Source organism: Mycetomoellerius zeteki, unplaced genomic scaffold (genome assembly GCF_001594055.1).
Source record: "Mycetomoellerius zeteki isolate Tzet28-1 unplaced genomic scaffold, Tzet1.0 scaffold433, whole genome shotgun sequence".
NCBI classification, from domain to species: domain Eukaryota; kingdom Metazoa; phylum Arthropoda; class Insecta; order Hymenoptera; family Formicidae; genus Mycetomoellerius; species Mycetomoellerius zeteki.
This window is the reverse complement of record NW_017257428.1, coordinates 1388523-1402387: the sequence shown is the minus strand read 5'-3', so window position 1 is coordinate 1402387 and position 13865 is coordinate 1388523. Positions and strand designations below refer to the sequence as shown.

Here is a 13865-nt window from a genome sequence, read left to right as displayed (position 1 = left end):
CGACGAGCCTCTACGTCTCGATAGCGCGTCTCCCGAAGTAGATTTGTCGAACATACCTGTGCTTATCAGACCTATAGCTCCCACCGAGGGAACCCTTTTTTCGAAACTCTTTGTGTGCCATTGATGAGGCTCCTGTATAGTGATACCCTTGGTCGTGACAGAACGACGTTCTCGTTTTTCCAACCAATAGGTCTTCATTGTACCTAGTACAATATATCGATGTGTACAATAATACAATTATATCTGTCCCGACATGTCTCAATAAATCTTTAAATTAAATATGTACAATAGAATGATCACATCAGGAACATCCCCGTAAAAATAGTGTACCTATAACATAAAAAATGCAAGATGGTCTTACCCTTTCCTTTGACCTCAATTTCTTCACGTTCTTTCACCTTGTACGAGGGTGATAACAACTCTTGGGTGGATTGAGATATATGTATTTGCATGGCTTGACTCGTCGCTTCCATGCGGGCTGCTGTATTGACGGAGTCGCCAAAGAGACAATATCGTGGCATCTTTAAGCCAACGATACCGGCTACAACCGCGCCACTGTGAATGCCAACGCGTATCTGAAGATGGTTGCCTGTGAAGATTAATTATAATTTAAATTTTCTTTTAGAGTGTAATGTTAAATCTATGCTGCGTCATTTACAATTAGTGAAATTCAGTGAAATGCATTACACTATTATAGGTATCTATATATAATAATGTCTTAAAACAAGTTATTGATAAAGAATAGGAAAGATCATATAATACAATTTTTCTAATTATACTTTCTAGCTCTAGAATCTGTAATCAAATTAATATTTAAAAATAAATTAGTAAAAAGGGTATCTCTATAAAGAAACAATTTTAAATATTTCACTATATTTCTGCGCGTGCGTGCGTGCGTGCGTGCGTGCATGTGTGCGTATGTGTGACACTAACTATACAATGATTTTATGAGACTCTATGAACTCATGGACTCGTATCCAGAGTCACATTGCAAAATTATTAGAAATTCGAAGAATGTAACAAAATAAAAGTATGCTCTAAAGACGTAATCAGACTAGAGATTATACTAGTAAGATTGAGATTGGATTGGAATTTAACTAATCCAAGCAAAATTCATTAAACTTGAGTTTGATTTTCTTTCTTCTAGTTGATTAAATTCCAATCCAATCCTAATCTCAATCTCTAGTCCGATCATCCCTTAAGAAAGATCGAAAAATATACCTGTTGAACGGTCCTTGAGATCGGTTATTGCTTCTACCATATCAAGCGCCATATCGCATACACGATCTGCATGATCGTTTTCTTTTACTGGCGCACCTGAGACTACCATGTAAGCATCACCGATAGTTTCAACCTTGAAAAAAAAAGATTCCGTGATTATTTGATATAAAAATATTTTTTTCCAAATATAAAAATAATATATTAAAATATAAATATTCAATTAATTTATCAATTTTTTTTATATAAACTTGATTAAAATTAAATAAAATTAATTAACATCAAATCAAATGAATGATATTTATTGTTAAATTTATGAATAACGCATATAATACGCTATGATAATTAGATTCGTATTACAAAGTTGAACGAGGTTTCCCGAGAGATTACAATCAAGATAATCTTTTCTAGTATGCGACGAATAAAGAATACCTTATAAACTCGATTTCTCTCAGTTAAAGTATCAAACAATGAATACATGGCGTTTAACATTGACACAACTTCCATCGGTGAAATTCTACTGCAGATCTCAGTAAAAGTCACTACATCCGAAAACAGGATCGATACACTATCGAACATCTGCAAGCAGAGAATATATTGAAACAATTTTATTGATATAAAAAGACTTTTATTGACACAATATCAGATCTCTAGAAATTTTAATAACTTTTTTTACATAATTTCGCATAGGTTTTGATTTAATTTAATAGGTTTTGAATTAATTAATATTTCACATGGCTGTAGGGATTCATTAAAGTATTGATTAGTAAAAATTAAAGTACTGGGTAACACTGTTAAATAAAACAGAATTTTGAAAACTTTAATTTTTTAAGGACATGTTTGTTATCTTGTACCATGTTGTAGCATTTTAATAATCTAACAAATAAATAAAAGTAGGAAATTTTCATTTTATTCTTCTTAACCATACCTCGCAAGTATCAATCGGACTTTCACCATTCCTCAAACGATCTGCGACCTGTTTGGGAATCATTTGATATAATAACTCATCCGTACGCTTCATTTCTTCATCCAGTTTTCTCATAGATTCCTCTAATTTTTTACTCTTAAGTTGTTCTTGATCTAACGCCAGTTTTAATTCCACAGACTGTTGAGTTCCAGCAAGCATGAGGTCCCTGTGAAGTCATTAAGTCGATAGTTATCGATTGTTTAACACAGAACTTAACTCTATATATAGAGTCGATCACCAAAGATGAGAACTATTATATAATTTTTCCAAATTTTTAATTTTCAATACAAATATTACACGACTATTTTCTCTAACAATGAGATAATATTAAACAAGAATCACGTGATAACGGACAATGAGAAATTCTTTTTCTTCTTGAAACATCGGCTGAAAGGTTTCTTTACCGGCTAAAGTCGTGCATCGAGAGATCATTTATATAAAGGCCTGTTGCTATTAAAGCGTTCAAATCGGGCATGACAGGTGTCCCAAGATACATCATCATTTTCCAATTGTCCATATATATCATTTGACCTGAAAAAATGCGATTTCGCCGGGATGACGTCTTCTCTTAAATCTTTTACGTCTCCACGCATAATCTCGTGTTTTCTTATTTGATATAAAAATCTGTTTTATTACTGCATATAATAAAAACAGAAAAAAATTTTTTATTATTAATTTCGATGAATAAAGAGTTAATATCTCACATAACTATATATATATAATATCTCAGCTAACATTTTTATTGTAATCGCAACAATAATAAGTCTTTTAAAGCTAACGAGTAAATATAAACGTACCCTTTAATCGTAAAGTCTTATCTTCTACTGTCTCAAGCTCGTCACTCAAGAGAATTTCGTTTCTGTGCCGATCATTCAATCGTTCCGTAAGCACTGGCTCAACAGTAACCAGCTCAAAAATGTTATTTGTTCTGTTTAATATCTAAATCATACAAAATCAATAAGTCGGAAACGATTCAAAGTCATACTATCAGCCTAAATTTGAGAAATTTTGGGAATTTGTTAAAAGAATTTAAATATACATAAATCCAGTACTCAAAAACACAGATTTAGATCATTGTTACTTATTTTAACTTTGTGGATTTTCTTGTCTCTTTTTTGCTAAATTTTCTGTTACGTTTATATTACAAAGTGATCCTAAAAAAAACACAAGCTTTTTAGCTCATTTTGTGGCTGTCGAAATTTGAATCGAATTGCATGCTGAATGATGCTATATGATGGAACAATAATCTCATTGTTAGACACAAATTTTAGTTTTGGACGTACGGAGAAAGTAGCCAAATTTCTAATATTGTCCAAGCATATTACAAGACGCAAAAAGAAAGTTAAAAAACTTCTTTAATAACAGTAGGAATTTGATTAGAATTAGTCAGAATGAAGCTAAATTTAGGATTACTCTTTACCGATTGAAATTTAAACGCAATAAGAGGTCGAACCAAATCGAAGAAGTAAGTGATCTTCTTGCCAACCAGATCTGGCAATATGACCATCAGTGAATTGCCGATGCTTCTAACAATCATATCTGATCTGAAATTTAAACATTTATTAACCAAATATATGTCTTATTCAAAGTTCAATTCGTATGCGTGTGTGCGCGCACGCACAGAGTTTTTTTACAGTAAAAAAAGAAACGGAATTCTTAAACGATTTTACATGACTTAATTCTCATTTAAATCGCTGTAATTCAATTATTAAATTGAACCAGGACAAAAACTGTATAAATTAAAAAATTTAATTCTTAAACCAAAAAAAAAACAGATATTTTAATTGTAACTCTTAATAAACAATGGGTACGTTCGGGAAGCGCGCTGTCAGCGGAGTTGCGTCGCTCTATCCTTGTTTTACGTCTAATAAACAATAAGGATAATATTGCAGTGATGCGATAGCACTGACGGTGCACTCCTCGAACGCAGCCATGATGACACGAATTTAGACCGATGAGAATAAATATCTAATTAAATAAGAAAAATTTCTGTATTCGCTCAAAGCTGATGTTAGTGCTTAAATAATTTTGTGTGGATTTATACACAATGCATATCTGATTCTGCGAATTGCGCGCCAAAATCTTTTTTCAGTATTAAAATTTAACTTCAGGTAATTTTTAATTTTAATAACATTTTTGCACAATCATTTTAACACGCACCCAAAAACGATGCAGAAGGGAAATATCTCAAAAAGCACGCACGCCCCGATCGGCAGATGTTTCTCCTCACGAGTCATCGCGAGCGATGCTAGCGTGAAGGCACGATTGTCGAAGATAAGTTGAAAGGTCACGTGGACAGTATCGAAAAGCACTTCTTCGCGTACCAGCTCAATCTGCAGCTCCTTATGATAAAAATGCCGAGCGACTTCCCTTATTTGACCCATTGTATAGTAGACAAAGCCCCGGCGTTTGCTTCGATAGTGAAGAGTCAACCCTACGCATATAATGAATATAGAATATAGAATATAGAACTTTAATTCTAAAACATTACGTATAGACTAAAAGAAGTCCTTTTTTTATTTTAAATCTTACTTAATGCGGATTATATTATATGTGAATTGATGAGTAATAGGGTTTGAGAAAGAATAATGTTTCCAGAATTTTTTTCGAGGCGCGGACGGCTATTAGCAGCTCTGTTATACCTCACCTTGACGAGTCTCGTTTTCGCAGATGAACGAAGGTGCTCGCATTCTCGGATAAGAAAACTTGAGGTATTCGTGGAGATTGTCTAGACCATTGAGAAAATCCCTCACATGCCGTCCAAGCACCGAGAGTACGCGATCGTAACCGTATTGTCCGACGAATCCTACAAAGTGCACACCCATTTGATCGAAGAATTCCTTTTCCGTTACACCAAGTACCTGAAGAGTAAGTATACTTAAATTTAACTTACAGTCTACTCCGAATGAAACCAATTATCCGCTTTTGTCAAAATTAAATGAAATGTTTACATAATACGCTTTGCATGATAATTGATATATTAAATTCTGTATCGAGATTTAAGCACATTCAGTTTTTACACCGATATTTTATACCGATCAAACATAATATGAAAGTTTAACAATTGAATTATTAGACAACGAAATATGAACATTGAAAATTGAAAATTAAATATCTCCTGATTGAGATGTGTTTCATATTTGGCCTTTATGAAAAGCATACAATGCCTTTCCAAGTGAATAATTAATTTAGGTATGAGGGATACGGTGAAGCAAATGATGCATCGTAGACATACCTGAATTGCTTTTTTCGCTAATCTCGGTATCAGGTTTTCCGAATAGACCTGGTGAACACTAAAGCTTGGCTGGTCCACAGACGCCTGTCTGCGGATCTCTTCCCATCTGTCTTCGCCGTAAACCTGCCTTATATATTCGGCTAGATTTTCCAAGATTAGACCGTACATGTTTCTTTAGACAAATCCTGCAGCCAAGTCTACTGAAAACACACAATTTTTCACTAATACCATCTATCACACAAGAGCCTCGTCCACACAGTATTTAAAATATATCTGTTAAATTCTTGTTGGCGTTTAGATATGCACATGATGTACCCTTTCCAAAAGTAGCACGATAAAACATATAGCCCTTCATAAAATCTGCATCTAATTGTATAAAATAAATATCGAGATACTTTCATGACACTTGGTACATGCACATTTTGTACATCAATTTTTGGACGATATTTTGTAAATTTTCATTCACCATGATCACTGACCTCGCTCACTAAAAGGATGAGACCTGTGTGTAGGATCGCATCCCTTGAATTCAAATCAACTTAGTATATAGATAAGAGCGCGATTATTATAGATCGTTCATAATTTCACTCACGTATGTCGGCTCGTCGATGACCCTGCGCTGCTGATTTATTTAAGACGTTTCAATAATATCAATAAGTTTAGGCTTTGACAACTCGCGTGCCGAAAACATTCTTCACGAAGTATTCAAACAATATAATTATAATATAGAATTATAAGGATTCTAACTACTTTTCAGAACAATGAAAAACAAATCGTAAATATAACGAACTCGTAAGAATTGCGATAACTGTTTGAATGTTTGAATCATGAATATTGTCACATTTGAAAATAAGAGAGAAAGAGAGAGAGGGACTCTTTTCAATCGCTCGATAAAATGTGATAAAATAATTTACAAAGAACAAACAATTCTCCTTTTTAACAATCTGATAACATTTATCTTGAAGAATACGACTTCGATCCTTGACGCTACCTCTCCATTTCGCTTTGTTCGTTTTAAATATATACATACCTATAATGTAGATTTTTTCAATCGTACTTGAATATCTTATCAATAAATGATATGTCTTTATACACACGTACATATTTAAAGCAAATTTTAGGGAGATTGTGCAAATCAAATCAATTTATTCCATTGATATCGTATGGAACTGATCTCATAATACTTATTCATCAAGCATCTGCGCTTCTATTTATATGAGTCACTTTCGCAAGAGCGTAAAGTCACTAGAAAAATATCCTGAAATATATCTACACTCGTGCATCCGATTGCATCTTATACTTCATCATATAAGTTTTTAAATATATATACATATCTCGGAGTAATTATCGCCATGATTTTTTTCGATGTTATCTCGACGTCGATCAAGAATGCATCTTTGCTGCACAAGATCAATATATTACAATGCGAAAATGAAAACTGGCGCAGCATTTCATCTTATAACAAATTTCATCCTTTATTACAAGCAAATAGCAAACGCTTAGTAAAAATAGTTTTGTTAAATCTGCACACACACGCGCTCTCTCTTTCTCTCTCTCTCGAATTATTTTTCTATAATAAATAAATTTTCATATTTGACTTCTCATCGAAGCAGTAATGATTTTTTTACAGCAGCAAGATGCTACAAATAGACAACTTTGCTTTAGCAGGACAGTCATATGTTTTTACGAATATTCTCGTCAGCAATATCTCTCTATTCTACCGGATATAATCTATAATAATAAATTCGATATTGTGATAACGAATAATTAATTATGATAACCAAGCAGGTTTGTCGTATTGCATGTGGTATATATATATATATATATATGCAAGATGACAAACCTGCTTGGCTATATATATATATATATATATATATTGTAATAATAAACGACAGTCACATGCAGCAACATTTCTTCGCTATGCGCGCATGTGTGACATATCCGTTCATATTTTTTTCCATTATCTGTTCTATCACACACTATTGTTATAGCTGATTATTATCCAGCGTATATGTATAAACCACCTTTTGTTACGATTAATATAGATATTTTGAACGGTACGCGGTGTACGATGAATTACTTGCCTAAACTGGTCAATACTCTTCTACAAACCTCTCAAATGTCCTTTGCAGCTGCGATTACAACGGAATTTTTGAAAGATGCAACGACACCAAAAGGACCAAAGATCACCGATGATCGGTAGTATGTTTCGGTAACACCTTTCGCAGTATGCGGAATCGTATGTTTCGCGCGGCACAGTGCCGTGTACGGAATAATCAGATGTATTCGATAGACTCTCCTGCCGCTTTCCGCAACTTTTCAATCTCGTCTTTCTCCCCACTTATTTCTGCTTTCCTCTTCCATCGTTCCATTTTCTTTCCTCAATCTATTTGGGCTCTGTATAGATGATCTCTTTCCATCCCCCGTTGCCACCCTCTCTTCCTTGCACCTGCAATCAGGGCTGGATTTTTAATCGCATTTGTTAGATCTATTTGAAATTTTAGGAATTTTTGAGGCTTGTAGATAAAAAAGGAATGAAGAATCTTTAAAAAAAGTCGAATGCAAATTTATTTAAATAATCTATCGTTATAAATTTCGCGATTAAAGTAAACGAAAAAATAGGAAAATCGATAACTCGTACAATATCCTTCTGAATAGTATTTTAAATAGTATTCAGTTCGAGAACAACATTCCTATTGTTATAATTCTTTTATCTTTCAACGGATTTTTTTGCCGTTCGAAAAGAGTCAATACAGGAAAAAAATATCGCGCGCAAAAGAGTTTGAGTTCCAAATATCATCTATTATTATAGAAATTGATATCTGTGCTTGGGATTATACTCATCATAATTATATAGACTACAGACTATTTACTCGATTGAAAAATAAAATGAAACGATTGAAGATCCACGTTCCGAAAAGATCCGTTCCTGTCTGCCGCGCAATCCACTTGATCTTCTCTCGCAGCTGTTAGCTAATAAGAGACCCCCTTAAGGACCCCCTGCTTCGCGTGCAACTTGATTATGAAATACTGTCCCGTTGTTATAATTGTCCTGCCTTGCCGATTAGCTATTACGGTTAATTAGATTGAGATGATGCTTCTGCATTTAATCAACAACAACCGTGAATCGATATTGCGAATGTTTAGTTGATTTTAACTTTTAAGAGAGCTGTTTTCAATTATCTCTTGGGTCGCGACTAATCAGCTTCAATATATTGTTAGATATAATTAATTTTGTTAAACATTTGATTAAACATCTCTAAATCGATCAACATTGATTATATTTTTCCAATTTCTAAAGCCGTTTAAAAGTAGTCCTTCGTATACTGAAAAAAAAGATTGACTGCTGCAGCAAATTAGATGGTAAAATATAGCATAGCATTTTTAATTGGTTGCAGCAGTCAATTTTTGGTTGTGTTAGTCTATCGAAATTCTATTGACATTGCAGATAGGTTAACGCAACCAAAAATTGGTTACTGCAGCCAATGCAAAAAATGCTATGCCATATTTTACCATCTAATTTGTTGCAGCAACCAATCTTTTTTTCAGTGTACTAATGATAATAATAAGATTGAGAGCGCGATGATACCTCGAGAGCTTGAAACGAATTAAGAAAAAAAAAGCTATCTTAATTTCTTTTTCGCGATTTAATGATTGCCAAAAGCCTTTAATTCTAATCGTTAACGTGCAATGTGCAGCGATAAACTTTTGAAGCGAGCGTTTCGATTGCCGAAAGACGAAAGAGACAAGGGCCGGTATTCATAGTCGATTCTTATTTTAAGACCGTCTTAAGTAGTGTCTTAAGACGCTAATGCGGTTTTCTGATTGGTTCGTGACTTCTTAAGATCGTACTTAAGACGGTCTTGAATATAAGAACTGACTATGAATACCGGCCAAGGACACACCAATCGCGTCGATCATGCAAAATCGTTGGAATTCGACTGTTGAAACTTTAATCTATCATCTATGAGTAAAAGTAGTGATTCGAAAAGATTCCCGCGTTGTCGTCAGTTCCGCAAGTTCCGCTCTTTCGAATGCGCACTGACAAGCGCGTTCGATCGTTGGCGCGAACCGCACTGTTACTATCCGATTACCGATTTGAGCATCGCGAAAGGCGAATTAAGGCTTCACAGAATGCCGGCAGGCAGGTGTCACACAAGACACTCCGTCGCGCGTCGTCACGATGACACGGATGAATTGCGATATGTACACGTCACATACAATACACGTTAGTATTATAGGTACCTATACTCTCTATCAGTGCACTCGGAGGCACTCCTCGCGGAACCGATATATTACCGCGTGCGTGCGTGCGTGCATGCGTGCGTGCGTGCGTGCATGCGTGCGTGCGTGCGTGCGTGCGTGCGTACGTACGTGTGAGAGACAGAAACGGCGTCGTGAACGGCCGGATCAATCTGCGAGCACGAGAGAGTATGCGCACACGACACATTTCTCCCTCTATAATACCTTCTCTAGTGCCTCTACGTGAAGCAGAAAGGAGCTCGCTTACGAAAGAAGAGTACGCGTGATACGCTCGTATTCATAGTCAGGCCTTATGTTTAAATTTGTCTTCAGATGCTCTACGAATTATTTCATTGGCTATTGAACATCTAAGATAAATTAATTTAAGGAAGCCTCTTAAGTGAAGTTGAAGGACTATTGCCCGTATTTATAGTCAGACAAGATCATCATACAGTAATATTAACCAGCTACAAATAATTAATATTACTACATTTTAATTCTTTATTTAATTTATTTACTGTTGTTAACTTTATGATACATAGTTAAAAATTTTTATATGTATAAATAACTTTTCTAGAAATTTTAAGGCTTCTGAATTTTGGTACAGAATTAAAAACTATACTGTCGAGATATATTTCTCATTTACTTTTGTCTTCCAAGTTCGAACTCAATGCTGCGCCTTTTATTGTATGCTGAGTGGTTTTCTTTTTAGGAGAAATTGAACTCCGATGTGTTCCTCTAATGACAACGCCATGCATATACTGCTCGTTGGCTAAACGACTTTAATGAAAAGATTTTGAAAAGTATTTTTTTTAAGTTACAACAATAATTCATTAGTTACTATGATATAATGTATGTTTTATTAAAAAAAGAAAGTGTTTGTTTAAACTGAAAAAATATAATATTGTTTTGTTTTATTTTTATGAGGTCTAAGTAACTATTTAATGTAGCGACATGCTGTTCAGTATCAATGAATATTGTTGCCATAATTACATACATTTTTTCAGTTTTGAGTACTAGAGAGATTAATAGCTATTACTCTATAAAACTAGTTACTATAATTGTCAATAAATGTTGTTGAATTTATATTTGTCACAACTATTTCGTTTTCTCTCAATGTGTTTATATACTTAAAATACCTTTTTTTTTTAATAATAAATAATAATCGCGAAGAATAAAACGTTCAGCCTCCTCTTTGCGATTATTGATGACTCCATGTACGTATAATCGATATATTTCCTATAGGGAAGTAAATAACATCGAAAACGTACATATGTTCATTAAGCGTTCATTGTACAGACTAATCAAATAATAGAAATAATAATTTCGTAGATATTAGTTTTCATGATGAAACCACCTGTTATAAATTTTCTCTTAAAATAAGTACCAAAAGTTGAAAATATCATTTCTTTTGTTGTATAAACAGTTTAAGTTCCTGTGAAAAAGAAAGCGAGTTTCGAAAAATTGATAAAATTTAATTTTTTTTAACTCGGTATGAGTTAAACTCAGAAATTGTGATTACTTTTATAAAATGATTATATCGATTATTGATTAAATTATAAGTGCTCTGATCATTTATAGTCTTTCAAATGTTAATTATACTTACTCTGCGCACAACGTTACAATTTCCATTTTATCCGAAAGAGTAGAACAGAATCGAATGATCTTTTTCTCTCTTACAGAAGTGCAATTTTGGAAAACATTTACGAAAGTGAGTTTTTTTAATCAACGCAACGTATGTTTTAAAGTAAACTTTGCAATTTTTATAATTTCATCACTCAGTTTTGCTATTCAGGCTTCAGTGATCATAAACATTCATCTTATCATTATTATTATTGTCAGAGTTGGGTAGTGCTAAGTTAAAAAGATAAAAGTTAAGTTAAAAAGTTAATTAATTTTAACTTAACTTAATTTAGTTACATTTTATCGTTAATTATCTATTAACTTTTAATTAGATTTTTTTTAAGTCAATCCTCATAGACACAATGCGAGAGGATGAATATATAATTTAGTAATTTTATATTGTATAATCGTTACTCGTGAACAAAAATAATGATTTGCTGTGAGAAAGAAAAAATATGGAAAATTATGTAAAATGGGTCAAACTTTTTCTTTTCTTTTTTTTTGTGGTTGATCGTTCGGATCAAATTTAACTTCTAACTTATCAATTACTTAAATTTTCAAAGTTAACTTTAACTTAACTTAATTAAAAAAAGAAATTAACTTACCCAACCCTGATTATTGTTTATTTTACCATACATACACACACACACACACACACACACACACACACACACGCACGCACGCACGCACGCACGCACGCACACGCACACATGATATTTACATACTTATTGTTTTACAATTTACGTTTAATCCTATATTTATTTTAATGCGTTTCCTTTTCACATTTTTTTTACCATCTTTCATCTTTATTACGTTCGTAATATTATTTTCATTAATATTTTATATCATTCTCATTAATTTTCATTCTTAATATTATATTATACAGATTTGATTATAATCACTTTCCCTTCATTATGTAAAATATGTATTTTAATACACATTATTACAATTCTTTTACATATCAAAATTAAACTCGGGATCGTTCAAACGATTAGATATTTAGAATTAATACACTTGCGCGAAATTAATTTCGCGACATCAGCTTTTCTCTTTCTTTTAATTTAAATTAATTTCAAGATTGAATATAATTAATAGCAATCAAAAAGAATCAAAAAGAAAAGTTAGATGATCGTCAAACAAAATCGCGTTGCCACTATCCACGATCATTCGTGACAATCCGCGAGCAACGATGCAACGCTACTGCCCGTCGCAATCTATCGTATTATCGAACACGAAACTGACATTTCCTGCTATTCTACGTCAAACTTGACGTTACGCGCATCAATGAGACAATAAATTGTTATCCTCTTAGATTACTAATGAGTCATATTAATTGTCTGCAGTAACCATCATATATATATATATATATATATATATAGTTTCTCATCTAAACTAAAATTATAATATATTTGTGACTCTTTTATTAATTTATTACTATATTTTGATTTATTTCAATAATATATAATCTAATTTTCATTTTCTATCTTGTTAACCACATAATTTGGAAAATATATATTATATATATAAAAACCACGTTTTCGATTTGGAGCAGTTTGGACGCTCACCTGTTATAAACTTCGTTGAATTATGACCGGTATTTTATATATATAAGTTAGTGTACAATAACTTTAATGTGCATGAGTGCACACCAGTTCTTCTAATGAAAAACGTTATAATTAAATCCTTGTGTTCACGATGCTAGAACTCGGATCGAGTCACAATCAGCTTACAGTTTTTACGGAAAACCGGCAAGTTTTCCGACCAAACACATTTCTCGATCCAAGAATTCGGACCGAGTTCTAGCATCGTGGACGCAAGGCTTAAGACCGTTTTAAGTACAGTCTAGAATCCCAGATAGAGTTCTAGACAACAGATGAAGAAATGGTCTAATTGGCTGACTAAATCACGTGCTATTTTTCAGCTAATCAGACTTATCCCCTCAATGTCGCATCTTTGTTATCTATCTCTAATGTGGAGTCTACAATAGAAGTCATAGCGGTCGTAAGGTCCTAAATCGTAGAAAATTGACCAATCACAGTTGATTATTCTTCTCATATTCGACTGTGATTAGTCAATTTTCTGTGACTTGAGACCCTACGACTTCTATTGTAGACTCCGCATAACTGTACCGTAGTGTAATGCGGGGTCTACAATAGAAGTCGTAGCAGTCGTAGAGTCTTAAGTCGTAGAAAATTGACCAATCACAGTTGATTATGCTTCTCATATTCGACTGTGATTGGTCAATTTTTTACGACTTAAGGCCGTAGCACAGACTCTTGCATAACGCATAAGCGAATCAATTAATCAGAATCTTTCCTTTCCTTCCATTCCATGAAAAAGAAGAATTTCGATTGGTCGATTCCCTTTCCCCCATTAAGATCCTACTGGCCGCAGCACAGACTCTTGCATAACGCATAATGCATAGTGCATAAGGGAATCGACCAATCGAAATTCTTTTCCATGGAATGGAAGGAAAGGAAAGATTGGCTGCGTTCAGCAGACTCAACAGTTTTGCAACCGTTTTATGATTGGCTGCGTTCAGCAAACTCAACAGTTTTGCAACCGTTTTATGATTGTCTG

At 33.5% G+C, this 13865-nt stretch overlaps 1 protein-coding gene across 1 annotated transcript in view; it reads right to left on the bottom strand.

Moving 5' to 3' along the window:
* The window catches only part of Gyc88E (Guanylyl cyclase at 88E), a 9436-nt gene extending 813 nt beyond the window's left edge, over positions 1-8623 (bottom strand). The window contains 13 exon segments of the mRNA XM_018454342.1: positions 1-203; positions 362-589; positions 1222-1354; positions 1651-1797; positions 2147-2351; positions 2590-2716; positions 2983-3124; positions 3606-3729; positions 4346-4619; positions 4833-5046; positions 5421-5620; positions 7533-7869; positions 8294-8623. The exon segment at positions 1-203 is cut by the window's left edge and continues 36 nt beyond it. Coding sequence (XP_018309844.1) covers positions 1-203; positions 362-589; positions 1222-1354; positions 1651-1797; positions 2147-2351; positions 2590-2716; positions 2983-3124; positions 3606-3729; positions 4346-4619; positions 4833-5046; positions 5421-5588 — 1965 coding nt within the window. The 5' untranslated portion in view covers positions 5589-5620; positions 7533-7869; positions 8294-8623.
* Between the last annotated feature and the right edge of the window lie 5242 nt (positions 8624-13865).